The sequence below is a fragment of the Stomoxys calcitrans genome, chromosome 1 (assembly GCF_963082655.1).
Source record: "Stomoxys calcitrans chromosome 1, idStoCalc2.1, whole genome shotgun sequence".
NCBI classification, from domain to species: Eukaryota; Metazoa; Arthropoda; class Insecta; order Diptera; family Muscidae; genus Stomoxys; species Stomoxys calcitrans.
The window spans coordinates 14,461,641-14,486,399 of NC_081552.1; the positions used below are offsets into that span (position 1 = coordinate 14,461,641).

General features: G+C 38.9%; 1 protein-coding gene across 4 annotated transcripts in view; it reads left to right on the forward strand.

Moving 5' to 3' along the window:
* Positions 1 to 21,320, forward strand: part of LOC106091567 (dnaJ homolog subfamily C member 5 homolog) — a 97,817-nt gene extending 76,497 nt beyond the window's left edge. For 2 of the 4 annotated variants that reach the window (XM_059360734.1, XM_059360737.1), the window contains 2 exons: positions 2,086 to 2,275; positions 12,943 to 21,320. In XM_059360734.1, the coding sequence (XP_059216717.1) occupies positions 2,086 to 2,275; positions 12,943 to 12,965 (213 nt within the window). In that variant the 3' untranslated portion in view covers positions 12,966 to 21,320. Of the gene's footprint in view, positions 1 to 2,085; positions 2,284 to 3,230; positions 3,318 to 12,942 lie in introns of those variants that run through there. The other 2 variants (XM_059360735.1, XM_059360736.1) reach the window with 2 other exon arrangements.
* Positions 21,321 to 24,759: the final 3,439 nt, after the last annotated feature.

A 24,759-nucleotide genomic window follows, 5' to 3' on the forward strand; every position in this document is an offset into this window, starting at 1 on the left:
CGCCTTTTATGGGCGCAAGACCTTAAATCGAGAGATCGGTCTATATGGCAGCTATATCCAAATCTGAACCGATTTGGGCCAAGTTGAAGAAGTGTGTCGAAGGGCCTAACACTACTTACTGTCCCAAATTCAGCAAAATCGGATAATAAATGTGGCGGCCTAAGACCCTAAATCGAGAGATCGATCTATATGACAGCTATATCCAAATCTGAACCGATCTGAGCCAAATTGAAGAAGGATGTCGAAGAGCTTAACTTAACTCACTGTCCCAAATTTCGACGACATCCGACAATTAATGCGCCATATGGCAGAAGTATATCAAGGGACTTAACTTAACTCACTGTCCCAAACTTCGGCGACATCGGACAATAAATGCGCCTTTTATGGGCGCAAGACCTTAAATCGAGAGATCGGTCTGTATGGCAGCTATATCAAAATCTGAACCGATCTGGGCCGAATTGAAGAAGGGTGTCGAAGGGCCTAATACAACTCACTGTCCCAAATTCAGCAAAATCGGATAATAAATGTGGCTTTTACGGGCCAAAGACCCTAAATTGGCGGATCGGTCTATATGGGGGCTATATCAAGATATAGTCCGATATAACCCATCTTCGAACTTAACCTGCTTATGGTTAATATATCTATTTTTTAAGACTGTAGCGTGATTTCAACAGACAGACGGACGGACATGGCTAGATCGTCTTAGATTTTTACGCTGATCAAGAATATATATACTTTATAGGGTTGGAAGTGGATATTTCGATGTTGCTAACGGAATGACAAAATGAATATACCCCCATCCTTCGATGGTGGGTATAAAATAACATTATTGTGTGTAAGAATGTGTCTATACCAGTGACGAGTAGCACTTTCGCAATTAAATATTTTTTGGTTTAACAATAAAAGAAAGGTCCTTTAATCGTAGACGAAGTTACTAAAGAGTTTACAATAAACAAAGTTTTTTACGTTCAATTAAACCACGTTTATGGCTAACGTTTGATATGTTGAAGCAAAACGTTACACGGTTACAATTAAAGCAAAACTTCCTGATAAAAGTATTTTGTTTGTCGTAAAAATTTCCCAAACATATTATTTTTTTGCATGTAGAAAAATGCTTCAGTTCATTTCTTCCTAAAGAATACCGAGCTCTTTCAACTTTATTAGCATAGTTGCAAACCTATGGTTGTTTGCAATTTCACGAAGATGAAACTTCCTAAATACGTCGTCTGCTCCCGTCACTCATTCAGTCTCTGAATCTCTTGTTCATGCCGTAAACTCTTGCAGTGCTTCTGAATTCTCTACGAGTCCAAAGCTTGTATATGCTATGCATACTAATGTAATTTAATAAAATTATTGAAAACTTCCATGTACTTTTTTGCATGCATAAACGTGTGTAGAACAGAAAGCCTTATTGTGCTAAATAATTAAAGAGTTTGGAAAAGAGCCCTTGCATCGTAACATCTTTTCGAAATTCGAGCTAACTTCGCTATAGGCATCCACGTTAAACAAAAACAGTCATTACAAAATCATTAGCAGCTTCTTCTTAAACGATATTGTTCTCCCATAATATCTTATTTAAAATATTTTAACTTTTTCTAGATTTAAGGGTTGGTTTGGTGATATTTATACGAATTTATCTACACTTGGAATCTGTTATAAAAGAAAAACTATAACCACCCACCTATAAAAGCTCCCAAATATATATCATAAAGTTGTTTGTAAATTCCACATAAAATGATCTACTGCAATTTTTGGGGGAACATATATACAAATATAGAAAAAAACACGTATGTATTCGGTAAGATGGTTCTATGTGTTATTAAAAGTTTATATACACAATCTATACTAACCCCAAGGAATGAGCCAATGAAGGTATATTAAATCGAACGAAAAAAAAATCTATAAATAAGTACTAAAGAATGTTCTTAATGTTTAGACTTGTAGTTTGGAATGTATACAGAATGGTTTTTTTGCCTTTTCTAAGTTGATTTTATCTATAAGTATTATATTTTTTTTTTTTGTTTATAAAATGGAATACAACTAAAACATTTTTTTTTTGTTTTTTTTACTCTTTTCCTATTCTAGGAGGAAGTTGATTTGGATGATCCATCGGGGGCACCAAACACCTCTGCAATGGGAGGTGCAGGAGGCCAACAGCCCGTATTTGCCATGCCCCCACCACCAGCAACCGGTGTGAATCCCTTCACCGGTGCCCCTGTGGCAGCCAACGAGCAAACGTCTTTGAATACCACAGAACAGACAACATATACACCAGGTATATAAAAAGAAACAACCATGACCTCTGCCCCATTGTATGCTACATCATCTACAACTAACTAAAGATGGTTTAAATAAATGGGAGCAAAGTTAGAAAACAAAACAAAAACTGCAAAAAAGTCTAAAAAATATTTACTAACAAATAAGGCAAACCAAAAACCAAAAGAAGAAAATGAAAAACCAATAACTTTAATTTTGAAAAACAAAAAAAAAGGTTTTTCCTTCCCCCCCCCCCAAAACAAGCAAAGAAAATGTTCCCCCTTTAAACAGTTGGTTAAAGAAAATCCCTATACTAAGTATTGTACAATAACAAAGGTTCCAGTTTTAATCAAGTTGAATTCTTACATTACAAAAATTATTTTCAAAAATTATCTATCTATTCACCGTACTACCCAACAACCTTCATGATTATTTTTGAAATTGAAATGTTTTGCCTTCATCTTAATTAGCCTACGAGTAGATAAAGGACAAAAGAAATAACTTAACTTAATTAACAGCGTTAAGATCATCGAATTGTGTGTTGTTATTTCTAATAATTACTAGTAAAAAAAAAAAACAACACAAACATTAATAAAATTATACAGAAAATATTATAAATATAGAAAAAGTTATTAAAATGCCATTACCAAACTTATTATTGACATACGGCCATATTCACAAAACTTTGTGAAGCCTTAAACTAGGTTTATTTGACAGTTCTATAAAGCGAAACTGACAAATAAACCTATTTGAAAGCTACATCAACTTTTGTGAATACCGGTGTAAGGATTTAAAAAGACATCAACATCAAAGTCCTTGTAATGTATATGTATGAATCTACAACTCACTTCATTTGTTTCTTGTAACTCCAAATTGACATTTCATTTCTTATATATTTATTATCCAAATTAAATCGTTTTTCTTCATTTTCAAATTGGTATTATTATGAAATTATATTTAAATTTTATTTCCAGCAATTGGATGGCAATAATTTTTGAAAAATTTTAAAGGAGCTCTTTTGATTTCACCAAATGTTTGTGTCTTATATCTATTTTACATAAGTCTTTTCAAAATTATTTTCGTGGACGTAAGTACTTCTCCAAGCGAAAATTCAAAAATACTTCCACTGCCATGTTTTTGTTTTTTGCTTCAAATATTCTTTGCTTTCTGGTAAACTTTTCGATAAGTCCGAATGTCTGTTGTTGTTGTTGCAGCAGTTAATTGTGTTCTATCTTTCGTCTGCTTGGTTCTGTTGAGTGTCAAGAACCCAGGAAATCTGCGACTAAGATGGGATGCATCCACAGGGATCTGGGTCTGAGTCGAGTGGGTCTGGCCGGGCAGTTAAACAGGTGACGTGTATCGTGCGGTCCCTGGTTACAATTGGGACATACATCTTGCACGGCTGCATCTGCCGGAACGTAATTGAGCCAGAACTACTCTGGTTTGCCGGGGGAGGTCGATTTCTTCAGGTGCAATGGGTGGCGGTCGTTCTCCAAGGACTACATTCATCCGGTAGCCAATTACCGCATCTGCTACCGTGTCTGCACGAATGTTGTTTAGACCTGCTTGATATGCCGCTTGATTTAGAGGTTCTCTCTTGTAGAGCTGAACCTCACGCTCTAGATCATGTGGATCTACCTTAAGGCTTCTGGGCGGTGGATATCTATCCACAAGATGATGATTTGGATGGTTTCTGCGATAACAGCCCAAAAGGTATTGCTTAGACATCATGTAGTTATGTCTTCGCACTGGTAGAATCTTTGTCTCCTTTTGGAGGTGGTCAACATGAGAACTGAGGAGACAGCCCGTCACAGTTCGGAGGGCGGCATTCTGACAGATCTGAATATTATTCCACTGCGTGTCACAAAGTTGACGAGACCACACTGACGCTGCATAACTTACCACAGACCGGCCAATTGCTTTGTACGTGGTCAACAAGGTTTCTTTGTCTGCACCTCAAGTGACTTGAGGACCTTGTTTTTACTTTTGACTTTATCGCAGATTGCTGTGGCATGTGGGGAGAATGTGTAAGAGCTGTCAAATGTGACGTCAAGTATTTTGGGACACTTGATGGTCGGAATCATTCCTCCATCGACCATCACTGTCAGCTCAGTATTCACCTCACGCGTATTCGTAGTGAAGAATGTGGCTGAAGATTTGGTGGCGGATATCTTCAGATTTCTTGCAGCGAAATATGAGGCAAGTTCGTTGAGGTAGACGTCCAACCTATCGCAGATGTCATCAATGGGTGAGGGGCCTGATGTACGATCATGGTACAATCGTCTGCATATGATACGATCTCTATGCCGTCTGGAGGGGGCGAAACGGAGGATAGGTAGAGGGTAAACAGATATCACACCATCTTGGGGAACTTCCTGTTTCACTTTACGGTGCTTCGACTTCTTATCCCTAAATTCCACAAATGACTGGCGACCCATCGTTTCAGGCCTGGCTGGAGGGACGTATTGGCGATGTCCTCAAATAATTTGACATGACTGACCGTGTGGAATGCCTTCGATAGGTCCAGTGCCACGAGGACCGTCCTATCACATGGCCTGGGCTGATTGAAGCCAAGGCAAATGTGTGCTGTGATGGCATGTAAGCTGTGCAGTCTTCGAAATCCATGTTGATGCTCGGCGAATGGAAATTCTCTTACGAGGCTCGGGAGGAGTAATGCCTCAAGCGTCTTTGCCACTGGTGAGAGAAGGGAGATCGGTGATGACAATCATAACTTCGCCCACGGTAAATTGTGATGGCTGTTCATCGGCTCGGGGACCACGAATACGGCGAATGGCTCTGCTCCTTGCCCTGTATCTCTCGGGATGCACAATAAATTGACGGTTGAACAACCTGGCGCATCTCTTTGGATCAGTCACGGTTATTTCGCCAAAAGTGACTGAAGTCCTGTCATCCCGTCTACCGGGGTTCGAGAGTGACTTAACAGTAGACCACAGTTTGCCTACACCGGTGCCTAAGTTACATTGCTCCATGTGTTCCAGCCACAAATTCCGCTTATGTTTGTTGACTACCCTGTTTATTTCCAGATTCAGCTCGCTGATTCTGGGGTTAGCGGGGTTCATAGCACGAATCCCATCACGCTTATCTGCGAGTACCACTGCTTGCGCCGGGAAATTGGGCCGCACTTGGGGTATCCGACCGGCTGGTATAAAGCGAGCGGCTGCTGCGTTAATGATGTCTCGGAATTTCCTCTCGGCCACAAGCACATCAAAGGGGGGTGACAGCAACCCACTTCACTGAAGCGCTCGGAGGTTATGAAATCGGGTGGTCGGCCGATGGGAAGAATTATGGGGAGGTGGTCTGACCCTAAAGAGATGACGGTTTGCCAGGATACGTCACGAGATCAGGGGGTGCAATGGATATGTCTGGCGAGCTGCTGCCGTGCAAAACGTGGAGCTTTCAATCTGCTCTGCCAAAGCTATGCCACGCTGGTCGTTACCTAGGGGATGCGCATTAAAGTCCCCTAGAACCAGACGATTATGGCCAGATAGCAACCCACTTATGTCGGGGTTGTAAGCCTGGCCATTAATCGAGACACAGCTACCAACCGGCGGTATGTACACGTTGTATAGCTCTATCTCGGCAGTAGCAGACCTGACTGCTATCCCCATGCATTCCATGTAGGGGTCACTAGCGCCATGCGCAGGTGAGATAGGTCTATATTGCACGGAGTAGTGTATTACGAAGGCCAATCCCCCACCTCCATTCCTTGAGCGATCCTTACGTATCACATTGTAACCGTGACAGCTGTGCAAGCTGCAGGTGTTGGTCAGCTTTGTCTCCAGGGTCGTTGCGACCAAAATGCTCTTCCGACTCATAAAGTCCACAATCTCATCGATCTTGCCACGAAGTCCGTTGCAGTTTAACTGCAAGAACGATACACTTCCCGGCACTGGCCTAGCGATATTTGGGCTGGGATGCTGCCGACTCATAAAGTCCACAATCTCATCGATCTTGCCACGAAGTCCGTTGCAGTTTAACTGCAAGAACGATACACTTCCCGGCACTGGCCTGGCGATATTTGGGCTGGGATGCTGCCGTTGCGTAAATTGCCGTACGGGAGAGGTCTGGGGGGTCACATAGTCCGACGACGAGGACGCAGAAGGCGACGCCGACAGCTATGTTCGCACAGCACCTTGCGACATAGCCAGTATGACTATACTCCCGTAGTGAAGTGAGGCCAGAGCAAGATCGGAAATGTACGCACTTCATGCACCGGTTACACCTCACCGACACCGACCGATGATGAAGGCGGTTCTGGCAAACCGAACAGAACCAGGGTCCGGGGTTCTTTTCAATCCCGGCACGGACCAGAAGCGTGCGGTGAAGGCACTCCGGGATGTGCCTCTCCCATGACGAAAAAAGACGAACACGTACACTGAGTCGGCAGCTTCCTTAACTTGGGTAGTGATACATTTTTTTAAACTCAACTTTCACGTTATTCGACACTTCGCAGATAAGTTGCTGATGATTTTTTTTATTATTGTTCTAGAAGAATAAAGTTTCAATTATTCATTAGAAAAATTTTTAGATATTAAAAAAACAAACAAGGCCGAATCTTATATACCTTCCTTCATGGATCGCATTTGTCAAGTTCTTTGCCTAGTATCTTTTATAGGCAAACAAAGGATAATGGATAAAAACTATCATGCTATTGCGTATCAGGTTATGGACCGATTCGGACCATACTGGGTTTGGGTGTTGGAGACCATAGTAGAAGTCATTGTGCAAAATTTCAGCCAAATCGGATAAGAATTGTGCCCTATAAGAGCTCAAGAAGTAATACCGGGAGGTCGGTTTATATGGGAGCTATATCGTGTTATGGACCGATTTAGACCATATTTGGCAAGTATGTATAGAAGAAGTAGTTGCACAAAATTTTAGCCAAATAGGATAAAAATTGCACCCCCTATAGGCTCAATAAATATAATCGAGCGATTGGTTTATATATTGGATTTATATGAGTTTGAAACCCGATTTGGGCCACACTTGCGGCAGTTATTGATGGTCAAACCAAAATACTTCGTGGAAAATTGCAGTCAAATCGGATAATAATTGCGCCCTCCAGCGGCTCAAGAATTCAAGATCCGAAATCGGTTTATATGGGAGCTATATCAGGTTATGAACCAATTTGAGCCATATGTGACACAGTTGTTGATCGTCAAACCAAAAAACTTCATGAAAAATGTCAGCCAAATCGGATAATAATTGCGCCTTCTGGCGTCTCAAGAACTCAAGATCCGAAATCGGTTTATATGGGAGCTATGTTAGATGGCAGTCAAATTAAAGCACTTGGTGCAAAATTTCAGCCAAATCGGGTAAGAAATGCGCCCTTCAGAGGCTCAAGAAGTTAATGTCCGATATCGTTATATATGGCAGCTATATCAAAACGTGGACCGATTTGGTCCATTTACAATCCCAACCGACCTGCACTAATAGGAAGTATTTATGCAAAACAATTCTTACAGACAGACGGACGGACATCGCTAAATCGAATAAGATGTGCCTTTGCCAACCACTATATCTAAAAAGTTTGCCTAAAATCGGTTCAGGTTCCGCAGATATTGGGTATTTTGCATTAATGTTGTTGTTGTGCTTTTAAGAATAATAAAAGCAGCCCTGTTTCATTTAACTTAAGATTTATTCAGTAAGAACAATTTTGTTTGCTAACGCTACTATACAAGAATTGAGAGAATTAAAACGTGTATCTATCAAGAAGATGCACGGCGGGCTTATATGGGCGCTGCCGTACTTGCAAACTGTCAAAATAAACGATAAAACACGATATGGCTTTTTGTGTAGGGATGCCCCTAACATCTCCCCTCTTGAGATGGCTGCAGTGACCTGGATGATGGTTCTACAGGATGTCTACGGGATGTGATTCTCTTGGGTTGACGAATAGGAGATGTAGGTGGAGTTGCAAATTCTTCGTTTGTGTTCGGCGGTGAAATCTGAAACTCTTGCAGGAGTATGTCTAATGGCATGCTTTTCTCTAAGTCGACGTTGTGATCATCTTGATGTCACGAGCGAAGTTGATCAGCATGCGATCTGATAAGGATGCTTCGATTTCCAACATGTATCAGGGTGTTGTAGACTACATTTCCAACTTTTTCTATTATTTCGCCAGGTACCCAGTAGCTTTTGTTGGCCTTGAAAATTTTCGCAAATACTAGGTCACCTTGGTGGAATGTCTTCTTCCTGGCTCCATGCTTCCGATTATATTGCTCCTCCATTTGCTTGTTACTTGTTTGGCTTTGAGGGGGTGGTTTTCTCAACAAGTGAAAAACTGTTCGCATCTCTCGGCCGATGAAAGCTTCAACAGGGGGTTTCCCGTTCGGTGCGTTTGGGTTTGGTGTGGTGCGTTAAATCTTTAAAAATGACTGAAGAGCTTCGTACGTCATTTTGATTTCTTTAGTGTCCTTTTCAGAGTGTACACAAACCTTTCCGCCTGTCCATTGGAACTTGGATGAAAACGTACGGTTCTCATGTGCTGAATGCCTCTGTGTTTACACCAGTCCTCGAATTGAGCAGAGCAAAACTGCGTCCCATTGTCTGACACGAGCTGCTCCGGCTTGCCAAACTGAGCGCAAAACGATTTTAACATTTTCAATGTCGCAGTTGATGTTATGAATGTTGTCTCGTAAATAGCCGGATACTTTGAGAAGGAGTCCACAATTATAAGGCAGTACAAACCGTTGACTGGTCCTGGGTAGTCTAGGTGGATCCGTTCTAAAGCTCGAGAAGTTGAAGGCCATGCACACAAGTTTGTTTTCACTGAACTCTTGGCTGCGAGTTGGCAGTTACTGCATTCTCTATTGTAGGCTTCGATGTTGCTGTCTATATTTGGCCAATAGGCATAACTTCTCGTGATGGCTTTGCTTCTCTCAGCCGCTATGTGTCCTCGGTGCATTGCTTCAAAACTTGTTTCCGATGTGGTTGTGGAATAATGATTCTCGAGTTGAGCAAGAGACAATCGTCCGGTTTTGATATCGAATCCTTTCGATTATAGTATGGTATAACGTCGGGATCGATGTTTTTGTTGTCTTCGGGCTAGCCATTCTCCACATAGGACATAACTGTCCGAAAAGTAGTGTCATTTCCGGTTGCTTTTACAATGGTATTGAAGTCGATGGGAAGTGATGATACCGCTTCGTTGATGTCGTGAGTGATATTGAGGCAGGCTACGATATAGTCATCTGCCGGTTTCTCGTGATTGGTGATTTGCCGGGACAAAACATCGGCGTGTCCCAAATCAGTAGTATTGGTGTATTTTATATCGAAGTCACATGTAAGAAGTCCAGTGCCCATCTCTGGAGCCTGTTTGCTGTGTAAACCGGAACGCCCTTTTTTCCACCGAATATTGCGAGCAGAGGCTTGTGGTCAGTATGGAGAGTAATTTACGGCCGAAAAGTGTCGGTTAGGGAGCGATATACGTGATGTATTGCTTTCATGCTGTTGTCGGGATAGGTATGGTAAATCACAGCGCCTATGCCATTAGACGACGCGTCTGCTGCCACGTGTATGGGTAGGTTGGGACTGTAATGCGTCAGGAATAAATCTGAATTCAAAATTCACTTGAATTCGTCTAGACTCTTCTGGAATTGTGGTGTCCATTGAAAAGCCTGGTCTTTCTAGTCAAATCGCGCAGACGAGATGCCACAGAAACCTCATCAGCATGTCGCCTACGGTCTTATATAGCTCAGCTGGCAAACCACTGGCCCTTGCTGCCCGGTTATTCTTCAGCCGGGCTACTTAGATCTCATTGTGAGTAAGCGGTATACATTTTGATGGAGGGGGCAATGGTTTGACACATATAATCGGCACAAGTGCTTACTTCAAGCCTTTAGGTCAATCAAGTGAGGTATGATCGTTGCAATCTGTTGCGTTTAGAGCTTTATGAGGTCAAACTTCCGTGTTGCATCATATGCTACTTTTCTCGCTACGCTTAGACGATTGCAAACGTTTGCTGCAACAAGGATTCGAATCAATGTTCGCTTCTTCGATCGATCGTTCGTCTAACACGTTTGTCACTTCTTGATCTGGGGGACCATGTGACCTTGTGAATATCATGGTGGTGAAATCTGTTTTTTTTTTTTGCCACGGCGATGTCTATAAGCCGGACTTTTTCTCGTGGAGGCTTAATTTTTCGCCCTCTAGATCTAAGATATTCTCCCTTCCCATTTTGACTCACGTCTCCTAGTACTATTTGAAGTAAATTTATATGTTCTCCCTATAGATAGTTTTTCCTGTAATTATTCCAATAAGGAAAGGGGGATACTTCTCTCATATCAAAGAATACAGTCCTATTAAAGGTTTACAACTTTTTTAGGCTAAGTCTGTACGGCATGGCGTTTAGCGATACCACTGCGTACGGAAGTTTCACATGGCAAGAGGGATAACCCCAGCGGAAAACTGTTTCTGAGGTTAGAACCCAGGCGTTCTGTTTCAAGGCCTTCCCGCCTGTTTATTCTTGTCTTATATTGAGGCGTAGTGTGCCCATACACATAACTGATATAAAAAAATTGGCTGGCCGATGTAAATCTGGAACAAGGATCCACAAAAACTGTACCTTCTCGGTATATAGTTCGCACATTTTAGGTGCAGATTGACAAATTAGGGTTCTAAATTATTTTAAGGGTACTGTGTTCAACATTAGGGAGTCTGTGTTTCTCGTTCTTCGCTTTTTTTCTAAGAAGTCGGTATTTTCTACATGGGCGGAATACTAGACCAGCGCCTGGTTTACGTCAGCCTCAATGTCTCCCATTAGGGACCCCTAAACTTTAAATAATAACACACATTTTTATTCCTTTTTAGGGTACGTAGTCCAGATTGTTTTGTTATAATACTGCAGTCAATCCCATGGCAGCCTGCTGTACGTACTGGATTGATCCGATGTTCATCGGCAAAAGCTGCCGCCTCAGTGAACAACACACTGCTATAACAACAATAACAGCACTGCCGTAAATACAGTTCGAAGTCTTCTTAGCTCTCAAGTGCAGAGTGTTAGTTGGTGTTGGTCCATTGTGATACCAAAGTAGCGACAGACCAAGGATTCTGGCGGGGATCGAACCCACGACCCCTGCACTGGTAATCCAAGCACGCTACCAACTCGGCTACCTGTGCGCCCTATTCGGCTGATTAAGATGTTCGGGTTTCTTCTGACTGTGGGCTTATTTTTGGGTTCAGTTTTCGCTTACGCGTACACCGGCGGTATCCATACTTTTCGCTTTCCTCGAGTCGCTAAAGATAAGAGCAGAGTTCAGTAGGGAAGCGAAGTAATCGCATAAATCAGTGGAAGGAAAAGCCAACGGATCGCGTAAGCGAACAAATTGTGCATGCTGTGAAACGAAGGAATCGCCTAAACAAAATAATCGTATTGGTTAGAGGGGAAGCGATTGAATGCAATCAGTTATTATTGTTGTTGTTGTAGCCACATTTTCATGTGGAGGTGGAAGTCCTCGTTAAGCTTTTGTGGGTGAGCAAGCTCATTCCGGTCTAAAGGACCGATCGCCGCGGGAGCAGGTTGGCCATTGGTTATTTAAAGGCGCCAAAAACCCGGCTTGTCATATCGAGCATCACAGGCACTCAGTATTTGTGATAGAGTCGGTGCCGGCCAGCCTCTCACTGATACTCTCCGTTTGATACCGCTAATTGCCCGCGACTGCCGTTGCAGCTACTCCGAATGGAGCAGCTTGCAGCTCCATTCTCGTGACAGCAATCAACACCACACATGTTTTCCCTCAACGTAAACTTTATATCAAATAACAACCGCAACTTCAATCTAGTGAGAATTCAATTTGATGTCGCGAAAATGGTCTATTCAAAACAAACCTCGAATAACATACAATAACACAAGCCCTCGTATATCCCCTGTGCAGTTTTCTCTTCAATAACTTGCATTAGGCAGATTATGATTTGGTTTCGATCAACGTATAAGCCTTCTTCTTCCCAGTTGACGCATACACCTTATCAACGTGTTGCCTGAGGATCGATATACCTCAGCTGCCAGCCAATCGGCTTCTGCTGCCTGATAATAACAATTTTGTTCTCATACTGGCTAGGTGGTATACAACCAATACTGTAAACCCGTATTCGTCACCGTTACAATCGAATACACAACATGGATGACTTCGTTGAAAACACTTAAGTGAGTGATGAATTTGGATGAGGAACAGAACAGAACTCATCTTTTGAATGTTGGATTTACGTTAAAACCTGCGTTGTTATCATTGGTGGTTAATGAAGTCAATGTGGAGTATATTTGGGCTTGAGTTGATTTAGTGAAATACATTCTATGAAGTTTAAAAGCTGCTCTAAGAAAGTTTAATAACTTCAAAAATTGTTCGAAGAATATTTTATCACAAATAAACTGTTTTAAAGAACTTAAAAGCCGTGTTATGGGATCTGTTAGTGTATGACTATTTCTGCTCCTTACTAACAAGAAGTTAGGTTTGTTTGATGTTTTTGCTTATTTTTTAAAACTACAGCAAATTGGTTATAAATAATATATTATTTTAATTTTATAACATTTTAAGATTGCCTTACAATTATTTCACATACTTAGTTTTTGGTTGCTTTTAAAGATATTGATAAGAATTAAAGAAATTCATTGATTTAATTTAATTTTATTATATTTGTTTCTCTCTTTTTCTCCTTTTTCTCTCTCAGATATGGTAAACCAAAAATATTAAAATTTCAGCAACACTACCACCACCTACCACACCAATCAACCAACACCACCTCCATCACATTTCAACATAATGCAAAAGAAAAAAAAATAGTACCCCAAAATCACGAAACCAATCAAAATTTAACCTCAAATACATAAATCGACATGTGCATTAAAAAAAAACATATGCTATCCAAAACCTTATACCATTTCCTCGTCCTTTACCTCTTAATCCCCATCATGTTAAGAGAAAATGTATTTGTAAAGTATTTAAAATTAAAAAAATGAAAAGAGTATACAAAATATACAAAAATTCCAAGTACCAAATAGAAACTGAAAAACAAGAATATAACAGACCTCTTCAACCGAAAATCAGAGTGTGAATGTAACGTTAAAGAAAGAAAGGGCTTTTTACCAATAAAAAAAATAGACAACCCTCACATATAAGCCATAAATATACTAAGAATGCAAAGCCTGAAGGTATGCTACAGAAAATTTCAAATCAATATATAGATACTATTGATTATCTACCATTAACCCCTTACTTACGTTATAAGTCAGAGAAAAAAAGCAAACAACGTGTTAGTATATAAATCAGGAAAGCACTAATTCGAAGTTTGAAAACAAGTTTTTGCAAAAATTTAAACAATAACCCAAATTGTTTTGTAACTACAATACATAATTTAAAATTCAGTATTTAGATAACAAGAAAAATACAAAACACTAATTTAATATTGTAAAATATTTATATATATATATATATATGAAAATATTTTTTTGTTTATTCAAAATGGTTATAAACAAAAAAGAAAACAACTATACGAGACAAACAATCACTTGATTTACGATAATGTTATTGTGTGTAGCCAATAACTTAACTGTATATGTATTTGTTTAAATAAATGAAAAACAAAAGTAAACAACCGCAAATTCCCCTTTATCACTACTTACATCAAATTGTTCATTTAACTAAACAAGAAACAAAACAAAAATTGTTATTTAGTTGCATTTTTCTGTGTGTGTTTCAATTATCCCCTCCTTGACTATCGATTTAAAAACAAATATAAAATTTCAATTAAGAAAACAATTATAACAAACAATTTTAAATTTAATCCTTAAATAAAAAATAAAAAACGCAAAGAGGAAACAATAATAACTATTTATATATACTTAACTTTATATATAATCTTCAAGTTTTTAGCTTAGTTCATAATTTATTGTGTATTTAAATACAATATATATATGTATGCATACATATATAACGTCTAGTTTTGAGGTTTTCTATCCTATTAAAGAAAAACAAGAAGTTAATCTTGTAATTGTAATTTTTTGTTTTTATTTTCTTTATTTTGTTACAAATAAATACCTATCTATCTATGGCTGAGAAAATTTTACAAAAAGCTTAAGAACAAATAAAAGAGAAAACCCCTATAAAATTTTAAAACAAAATCGTGAACAAAAATAAATTTTTGTTAACATTTTTTCTAGTCTCTAAAGATTTTCGCTTGAAAATTTCTTCAATTGCCTTTGTGACTTGTTTAAGGTAAGATTTGGTAGCTTTGACCAAGAAATGTTTTGTAGTCAATGTAGACGATGTATTAATACCACTTAGGGCCAATCAAATCGAAATCAGCTCTTTAGAAAGGCTAATGCGTCTTGCATATGTCATGTGACTGGGCTAGACTAAGGAACTTACCGTTTAACGAAGCCGAAGACCTCGTTTTTTAACAACACGAACTCAATATGCGAAAAGGTTTAAGTACTTGGGAGTGATCTCGAATAGGAAACTGAACTGGAGGTCAGTGTTGCCAGTATTGGGAATTTCTCCCAATTTTTAACTTGGGGACTTTATTTTGTGGGCAGTCGAATCGAAATTTGGGGTTTTTTGTGGAGTAATGTTCGGTTTTGGAGGCAACCGTAGCGCAGATGTTAGCATGTCCGCATATGACGCTGAACGCCTGGGTTCGATTCCTGGAAGAATTAGCAGAAAAATATTCAGCAGTGGTTATCCCCTCCTAATGCTGGCGACATTTGTGAGGTATTTTGCCACGTAACAATTTCTCCCCAAAGAGGTGTCGCTCTGCGGCAAGCCGTTCGGTCTCCACTATAAAAAGGAGGTCCCTTATTATTGAGCTTAAAATTGAACCGGACAGCACTCACTGATTTGTGAGAAGTTTGCTCCTTAATGTTCATGAGCAAATTTGCATTTGCAATGTATGGTAAAAAATTTCGTGTTTTATCTTTTAATTTTTATTTAGTCTTGTTGGTAATTTTTGTTTAACCTGGGTCCAGATTCCCGCATCCGTTATCGAGCGAGTTTTTGTTCGAAGATAAATTCCGTTCCGTAAGTACTTATTCAATAAGTACTTACTATCGTAATTTGTCAAAAAGTTATCGATTTCGGGGAAGAAAAATCGAACCGCCGAGCATATTATAAAATCAAAAATGTGAATATGTATATTAAATTACTGTTTTATTTTATAAAGTCCTATTCGATGTCCAATTTTATGCGTAATTTCTTGAGAATAGACGAAAATTAAATATTTACGACAAAAAAATTGCTGCGGACAAAAATTCGCACATTTTTATTCGAAATTTCGAATAGAATTAATCGATAAGAGATGCGATAATCCAAAAAATGAGAAACTCGAATCGTAATAAGTTGATTGCGGATGCAAGAATTAGGCCCGTTGACCATAACAAAACTCGCAACCATTTACATACATTAAGTAACAGAGTATCAACGATTAATAATCTCCCTACTTTTTTGTACAAAAAAATGGCAAACTAAGTATTATCGACGGTTATCGTATTACATCTCCATTACAACACACAGCCAGTGTTGCCACTCAAGAAAATTATATCCTACCAAAATTTAAGAAAATTCCTACCAAACTCGACCAAAAACCTACCAAATGTTATACAGGCCAAAAATGCGGTATTTATAGACGAGGTCATTGTATTCATAGACGATGTAGACTTATGCAGCTTCCACCTAGCCCTGTTTTCCGATTAAAGGCGTTGAACACACAAAAGCTGCATTTCTCACCCAGAATTTTGGAAGAGATCCCTTAATACTCGCACAGTTATAGTCAACGTTTTGTTTCTGAAATTGGAAGCTGTGATACCAGTATTTGTCCCCTCGACATTCATGGTTTTATGCTGGACTCTTAACGAATACGCAGAAAGGACAAGAATTGAAATAATTTTGAGTTATTACCGGTGATTTTATAGAAATTGAAATGGTATTTACATGATGGAAGAACCTACAAAAAGTTGAGGTGAGCATACCACTAAGAGAATAAAAATCTACCAATTTTGGTAGAAACCTACCAACACTGAACACCGAACATGACACTGTTTAATCTCTTTAGTGCACCTACCAATACAGATGTGTGAGAACGATTATTATAATACAAAATCCGTGTCCTAACGTGGTAATCGGGTTTTACTTTCCCTTTCAACCCTTGAAACTACTTGTTATTATCACCCGAATAAAGTGTCAAAACTTCATAAATTTTAAAAATAAAGAAGCTTTTATAATAAGGTTTTAATTTTGACTTTTTATAGAGGATAGGTAGAGGTCAAACAGTGCCGAAGATATCACCCCGCCTTGGGGAACTCCCTATTTCACTCTATGGTGCTTCGACTTCTTTTCCCTAAATTTCACAAATGACTGGCGACCACACAGATAATTCGCGACCCAGCGTTTCAGGCCTGACTGGAGGGACGTTATGGCGATGTCCTCAAATGTTGTTGTTGTTGTTGTAGCCACATTTTTATGTGGAGGTGGCGCTACTCGTCAAGCTCCTGTTGGTGAGCAAGCTTGTTCCGGTCCAACGGACCGATCGCCGTGGGAACAACGTGGCCATTGGTTATCTACAGGCGCCATTAACTCGCCTTATCATATCGATCATCATAGGCACTCAGTGTATGTGCAAGAGGCGGTGCCACCCGACCACTCACTGAGACTCTCCGCTCGATACTAGAGCCGGCAAACTATTGATAATCGCAACATTCGATATTTTCGATATTTTTAATAATAAACATCGATAGTATCGATACTATCGTTAATTTCCCATAAACTATATTTCAAACGGAAATGAGAAGTAACAAGTAAAAGCGTGCTAAGTTCGAGCGGGCCGAATTCTGCTAATGGATTCTGCTAAAAATTTATACAAAATAAATTTAGTTGAAGGGCATAATTTTATTTTTTCTACATACTAAACTTCTGTCAAACCTGCAAAAATTAAAGCTTCTAGGAACCAAACAAAGATGATCGAGAGATCGGTTTACATGGGAGCAACATCAGGTTATAGACAGATTTGGTCCGTATTTGGCACAGTTAGTGGAAGTCGTAACAGAACACCGCCCGCAAAATTTCAGTCAAATCGGGAGATCGGTTTATATGGGAGCTATATTAGGTTATATACGGATGTAAACCGTACTTGGCTTGTAGGAAGTCATAACAGAACACTATGTGCAAAATTTTAGCCAAATCTGAAAAAAATTTCGGCTTCTAGAGCCTAAACTAGTCAAATCCGGAGATCGGTTTATATGGAAGCTATATCAGGTTATAACACGATTTGGATCGTTGTTGGAAGTCATAACAGAGCACTACGTGTAAAATTTTAGCCAAGTCGGACAAAAATTTCGGCTTCCAGAACCTAAAGAAGTCAAATCAGGAGATCGGTTTACATTGGAACTATATCTAAATCTGAACTGATATGACCCATTTGCCATCCCCAACGACCTACATCAATATTAGGTATCTGTGCATAATTTCAAGCGGCTAGCTTTACGCGTTCGACCGCTGTCGTGATTGCGACAGACGGATGGACGGACGAACATGGCTTTATCGACTCCGAATATGGAGACTCAAGAATATTTACACTTTATGGGGTCGCAGATAAAAATATTTTGTGGAGGTACAAATGGAATGACTAGATTAGTATACCCTCCATCCTATGATGGTGGGTATACAAATTTAGCATAATATTGACTTGATTATGTATTGAACTTATCCCCATCTGCAAAATAAAATTTACTTTAAATTTCTACAGCTTTAAGAGTCTATCGGATGAAAAATATATATGGGAGCTATATCTGAATATGATCCGATTTTTATGTAATTTCGCACTCATAATGGTACGTCAAATAGAATACCTCATGTGAAGTTTTGTAAAGATCGGTCCAAAATTGTAGATACTAAAAGGCACATCGGATGAAAGATGTCAATGTGTGCTATATCTAAATCTGAATCGATTTGGATGAAATTTCGCACACATATAGATACATAAAAAAAGCACTTCATACCAAGTTTTGTAAAAATCGGACCACAACTGTGGCTTCTACAGCATTAATAGGCCATATCGGATGAAAGAAATATATGGGAGCCATATCTAAATCTGGGCCCATTTTTTTTTTCAAAATCAATAGCGTTCGTCCTTGGACCAAAAAGTGACTTGTGCAAAATTTAAGTCGGACAACAAATGCGACCTGTTCCTTGATCACAAGAATACATGGACATATATATATATATATCTATATATATATATATATATATAGGTTATTAAACAATCCTCCTCAAATTTTGAGGAAGAATGTTCAAACTGTAATTATTACGGTTCACAAAAAACAACATTATTGCAAATTACCCAAAATCTGACGAACATATATATGGGAGCTATATCTAATTCTGAACCGATTTCGAGCAAACTTCTCAGATAATGTAGTAGTCATTGGGGAAAGCGTTGTGCAATTTTGGGAAGATTCATAAAAAAATGCGCTTATAGTGGCTCAAGGAGTGGAAATCGGGCGATAAACATATATGAAAGCCACATTTAAATCTGAGTTGATTTGTACAAAATTCACCAATAATGTCGAGAGTCATAAGAAAATCCTTCCTGCCAAATTTTTCAATTCTCTCAATTGGTTAACAAATTACCATTTTATTGCTATATTACTACAAATCGGACGAACATATATATGGGAGCTATATCCAAATCTGAAACGATTCTTCCAATTTCAAAAGGCTTCGTCTTTAGACCGAAAAACATGCCTGTACCAAATTTAAAGACGATCGGATGAAAATTGCAACCTGTACTTTATACACAAATTACCATGGACAGACGGACATAGCTAAATCGAATCAGAAAGTGATTCTGAGTCGATCGGTAAACTTATCAATGAGTCTATCTCACTTCCTTCTGGTTGTTACAAACAAATGCACTAAGTTATAATACCGTGCACCACAGTAGTGGTGTAGGGTATACAAAATTAAGCATTCCTACTTTAAAACCTTGAAGGAACAAAATTCAGCTATTTGTAGCGCAAGATATACATATATATTGCCCAAGATATAATTATATCTAAGGCCAGATGTAATTATATCCAAGGCCAGATGAAATTATATATAGCATATCTCTTTGGATATAATATATAATGCTATATATCATCAGATATAATTATATATAATTGGATGTGGCAGATCCATTTGGATCTAATTAGATCCAATTATATCTTATCCCAGATACATTGGCCCTAACCATGTCAAATTATTTTATTCGGGCTTTTATTTCTTTACCTATCGTATTGGGTTTTTCCAAAGTCATTTCCCTAACATTCATTACAAGTTTTTGTCTTTGATGATAAGACGCAAAATTAGAGATCATGATGGGACAATATCATGGAGTATAAAAAATTATAAATATCTGGACAATAGATTTTCATCCAAGGAAAGGGATCTTTAATAGTTATAAAAAATGGGCAACTTTGTTAAATGTAAAGGTACAGAAAGTGTATTTTTGATAGAATTGGAAACAGTGGTTTATACTGATCCTGTCTAAAACTGTGCCAATTTGCTTTATATATCTTAACATTTTAAAATAGTTCCTATATGAATCAACCTCTGATTTGGCATCCACATTGGTTTCTGGAAACCTCCAGGCTGTGGATATTAAAAAATCTTTGTAATAATTTTTCCAGGTAAAGGTATGAGATGGCATACTCTACCATCTGTTCTTGAAAAAGACGAGCTATTTCAGATGTATGTGAGATTACGGACATTACGTTCAAGAGGCTACCAACTTTAATTTTAAGTGCATTTTCAAAACATGACTGATTTAACTTTAGCAGAATTGATCCCTAACTTTGATTTATTCTTTTTTTATTTTATTATCAATATTGTTTATTACAGAAAAATAAGTTGCAACTGCTGTCTTTCCACTATGTCGACTAAAATTTGAATAGAAAACATATAAAGAAGAATTGTAATATAAAACTGTTTGCTGAAAAAGTTCTCAGCTCTTGGATAAAATACAAATATCTATTACAAAAATTTAGCTTCATAAAGTAAAATGGTTAAAAATCAATTAGCAGCCATATTTAATATTTTTTATTATCCCTATTATTTTTAATATAATGTATATAAAGCTGAAGTCTATTATATAAATGGTAAAAAAAAAAATTAAAAACATACAATTATGGAACAAAACACATCATTGTCATATTTTATAACCATGTTTTAGCTACATAGTATTAGTTATCTTTTTGTTTTACTTTTAAACAATGTTTTGAATCCTAATTATACAAAAAGTCACCATAAGAAATGTCCGTGGTTTGTAAAACTATGTCTAACAATATTAACTTAAATGAAGGCAACCATTGTTGTTGTTTCCTTTTTGTTATTTCATCAAAACTAAAAAAAAAGAAAAAAATCATAAATTTTTTCTATTTCTGTTTTTTGAATTTGATTCTATATGTTTTTCATTAAATTAAAAAAAAAAAAAAAACTTATAAATGCATATAATCTTAGTATTAATCACTTATTTCTTATAAGAAAAACCTAAAACGTTATATATCTCAAACAAAAAGCAAAAACACATACCAAAATGATGGCAAACTTAAACAAATCAAATGTATGATCATTATAAAAATGCAGAGAAAAAAAAAAACAGAATCGAGGTTAAATTTAAATGAAAACATTTCTTTTCTTATTACATTTAAGTCATACAACTACAAAAGGTAAACCACATGCAAACAACCAAAACCTTAGAAAATTCACTCTATATGCATATATAATTTATATAAATATATATTTATATATATATATAACAATGAAATAATTGATCAAAATCAACCATAGCAAACGATTTATTGTTTCCCATCAAAAATAATTTAAGAAAACCAAAAAATGAATTGATAGAAAATGAAACAAATCAAATATGGATAGGGCAGTTACAGTCGTTCCCATTGTACTATTTGATCCAACTGTAATGATTTCAATAAAATTAACAAAACCGAATAATAATAATTATTATAAATAAAGCAACAACAATTATATCTACAATAAACAATAAAATTTATTAAAAACTAATCTATACAAATGATACAGTTTTCATTTAAGAATTCAGCGGAATAAATGGTAAGTTGTGGTATTTAAATGAAAGTTGTAAAAATACCAAAAGAATTGCTTAACAAACAAAAAGTCAAACAACAACACACAACAAAGACAACATTTTAAGACGATCGGATGAAAATGGCGACCTGTACTTTGTACACAAATTAACATGGACAGACAGACAGACAGACGGACATAGCTAAATCGAATCAGAAAGTGATTCTGAGTCGATCGGTATACTTATCAATCTCTGCCTTTTGGGTTTTACAAACAAATGCACTAAGTTATAATACCCGGTACCACAGTAGTGGTGTAGGCTATAAACAATTAAGCATTTCTACTTTAAAATACTGAAAGAACAAAATTCTGCTATTTGTAGCGCAAGATTTACATATAGATTGCGCAAGATAGAATTATACCTAAGGCCAGATGCAATTATATCCAAGGCCAGATAAAATTATATATAGCATATCTGTGTGGATATATATAACATATATATATTATATATATAACATATATATATTATATATATAACATATATAATTATATCTGGCCCCATATCCAATTAAATCAAGTACCAGATATATAACTATATATATAGCATCTGAGATAATTGGATATGGCAGATCTATTTGGATCTATTTAGATCTAACTACATATATCTTATCCGAGATATATTTGGCTCTGACCATATCAATTTTTTTACCCGGGCTTTTATTTCTTTACCTTCATTACAAGTTTTGTCTTTGATGATGGAAAATTAGAGATATATTGTCCCATCAGCCATGGCAACCGTTGTACGCATCGGATTGACCCGATGGAACCCGCATCGGCAAGGGCTTCCGCCTCAGTGTACGTGTTCGTCTTTTTTCGTCATGGGAGAGGCACATCCCGAAGTGCCTTCCCCGCACGCTTCTGTTCCGTGCCGGGATTGAAAAGAACCCTGGACCCTGGTTCTGTTCGGTTTGCCAGAACCGCCTCCATCATCGGTCGGTGTCGGTGAGGTGTAGCCGGTGCATGGAGTGGGTACATTTCCGATCTTGCTCTGGCCTCACTTCACTACGGGAGTATAGTCATACTGGTTATGTCGAAAGGTGCTGTGCGAACAAAGCCAGCAGTGGGTCACAAGCGTCGTCGTTGTCGCCTTCTGCGTCCTCGTCGTCGGACTATGTGACCCCCCCCCCCCCCCCCCCCCCCCCCCCCCTCCTCTCCTGTACGGCAATTTACGCAACGGCATCATCCCAGTCCAAATATTGCCACGCCAGTGCCGGGAAGTGTATCATTTTTGCAGTTAAACTGCAACGGACTCCGTGGCAAGATCGATTAGATTGTGGATTTCAGAGTCGGAAAGATATATATACAGGAGACAAAGCTGACCAACACCTACAGCTTGCACAGTTGTCATAGATACAATGTACTACGTAAGGATCGCTCAATAAATTGTGGTGGGTGATTGGCCTTCGTGATACACAATTTCGTGCAATATAGACCCATATCACCTGCGACTGGTTATAGTGACCCCTACATGGAGTGCATGGTTATAGCAGTCAGGTCCGGTACTGCCGAGATAGAGCTATACAACGTGTACATACCGCCGGTTGGTAACTGTGTCCCGATTAATGGCCAGGCTTACAACCCCAACATAAGTGGGTTGCTATCTGGCCATAATCGTCTGGTTCTAGGGGACTTTAATGCGCATCACACGTCATGGCATTCTCCCCTAGGTAACGACCAGCGTGGCAAAGCTTTGGCAGAGCAGATTGAAAGCTCCACGTTTTGGACGGTGAATGAGGATGCCCTACTAGGATTACGAGGAGGTGCAGCAGCTCGCCAGACATCTCCATTGCATCCCCTGAGTGACGTATCTTGGCAATCCGTTATCTCTTTGGGGTTAAACCACCTCCCCATAATTCTAACCATCGACCGACCACCCGACTTCATAACCTCTGAGCGCCGGACGTTTATCAATCATAAGAAGGCCAATTGGGCCGGCTTCAGAGAGTATACCAATCGCCGCTTCAGTGAACTACCACCCCCGTCGGATGTGCTAGTGGCCGAGAGGAAATTCCGAGACATCATTAATGCAGGAGCCTAAAGCGAGCGACTGCTCTACCAGCCGGTAAAATCCCTTAAGTGCGGCCCAATTTCCTGGCGCAAGCAGTGGTACTCGCAGACGAGCGTGATGGGATTCGTGGTATGGACCCTACTAACCCCAGAATCAGCGAGCTGAGTCTGGAAATAAACAGGGTTGTCAACGAACATAAGAGGAATTTGTGGCTGGAAAACTTGGGGCAGTGTAACTTAGGCACCGGTGTAGGCAAACTGTAGTCTTCTGTTAAGTCACTCTCGAACGCCGGTAGACAGGATGACAGTACCTCAGTCACTTTTGGCAAAATAGCCGTGACTGGTCCGAAGAGATGCGCCAGGTTGTTCAACCGTCAATTTATTGTGCATCCCGAGAGTGACAAGGCAAGGAGGAGAGCCATTTGCCGTATTCGTGGTCTCCGAGCCGATTAACAGCCATCACAATTTACCGTTGGCTAAGTTATGATTGTCATCCCAAATCATCTTAGGCGTTGGGCCCCGACGGAATCTCTACATTGATGTTGAAGAATCTGGATTCACCTGGAGTTGAGTACCTTACCACTGTCCTCAACCTCTCATTGAACACTCTTATAGTTCCCAAAGTCTGGAAAATGGGCAGAGTAATCCTGCTACTGAAGCCTGGAAAAGACCCGAGTTTGTGGGAGTCATACTGACCGATCTCCCTTCTCTCACCAGTGGTGAAGACGCTTGAGGCATTGCTCCTCCCGAGCCTCGACACGGTCAGTCATGCCATATTATTTGAGGACATCGCCAACACGTCCCTCCAGCCAGGCTTGAAACGATGGGTCGCGAATTATCTGTGTGGACGCCAGTCATTTGTGGAATTTAGGGATAAGAAGTCGAAGTACCGTAGAGTGAAACAGGGTGTTACCCAAGGTGGGATGATATCTCCGGCACTATTCAACATCTACCTATCCTCCATTCCACGTCCTCCAGACGGCACAGAAATCGTTTCATATGGGGACGATTGTACGATCATGTTATCATTCCCCCACCCATTGATGACATTTGCGATAGGCTGAACCTCTACCTCAACGAACTTTCCTCATATTTCGCTGCAAGACATCTGAAGATATTTGCCACCAAATCTTCAGCCACATTGTTCACTAAAAATTCGCGTGAGGTGAATACTAAGCTGACTGTGATGATCGATGGAGAAATCATTCCGACCATCAAGTGTCCCAAAGTACTTGGCGTCACATTTGACAGCTCTTACACATTCTCGCCATATGCCACAGCAATTTGCGATAAAGTCTAAAGTAGAAACAAGGTCCTCAAGTCACTTGCTGGCAGCACTTGGGGTGCAGAC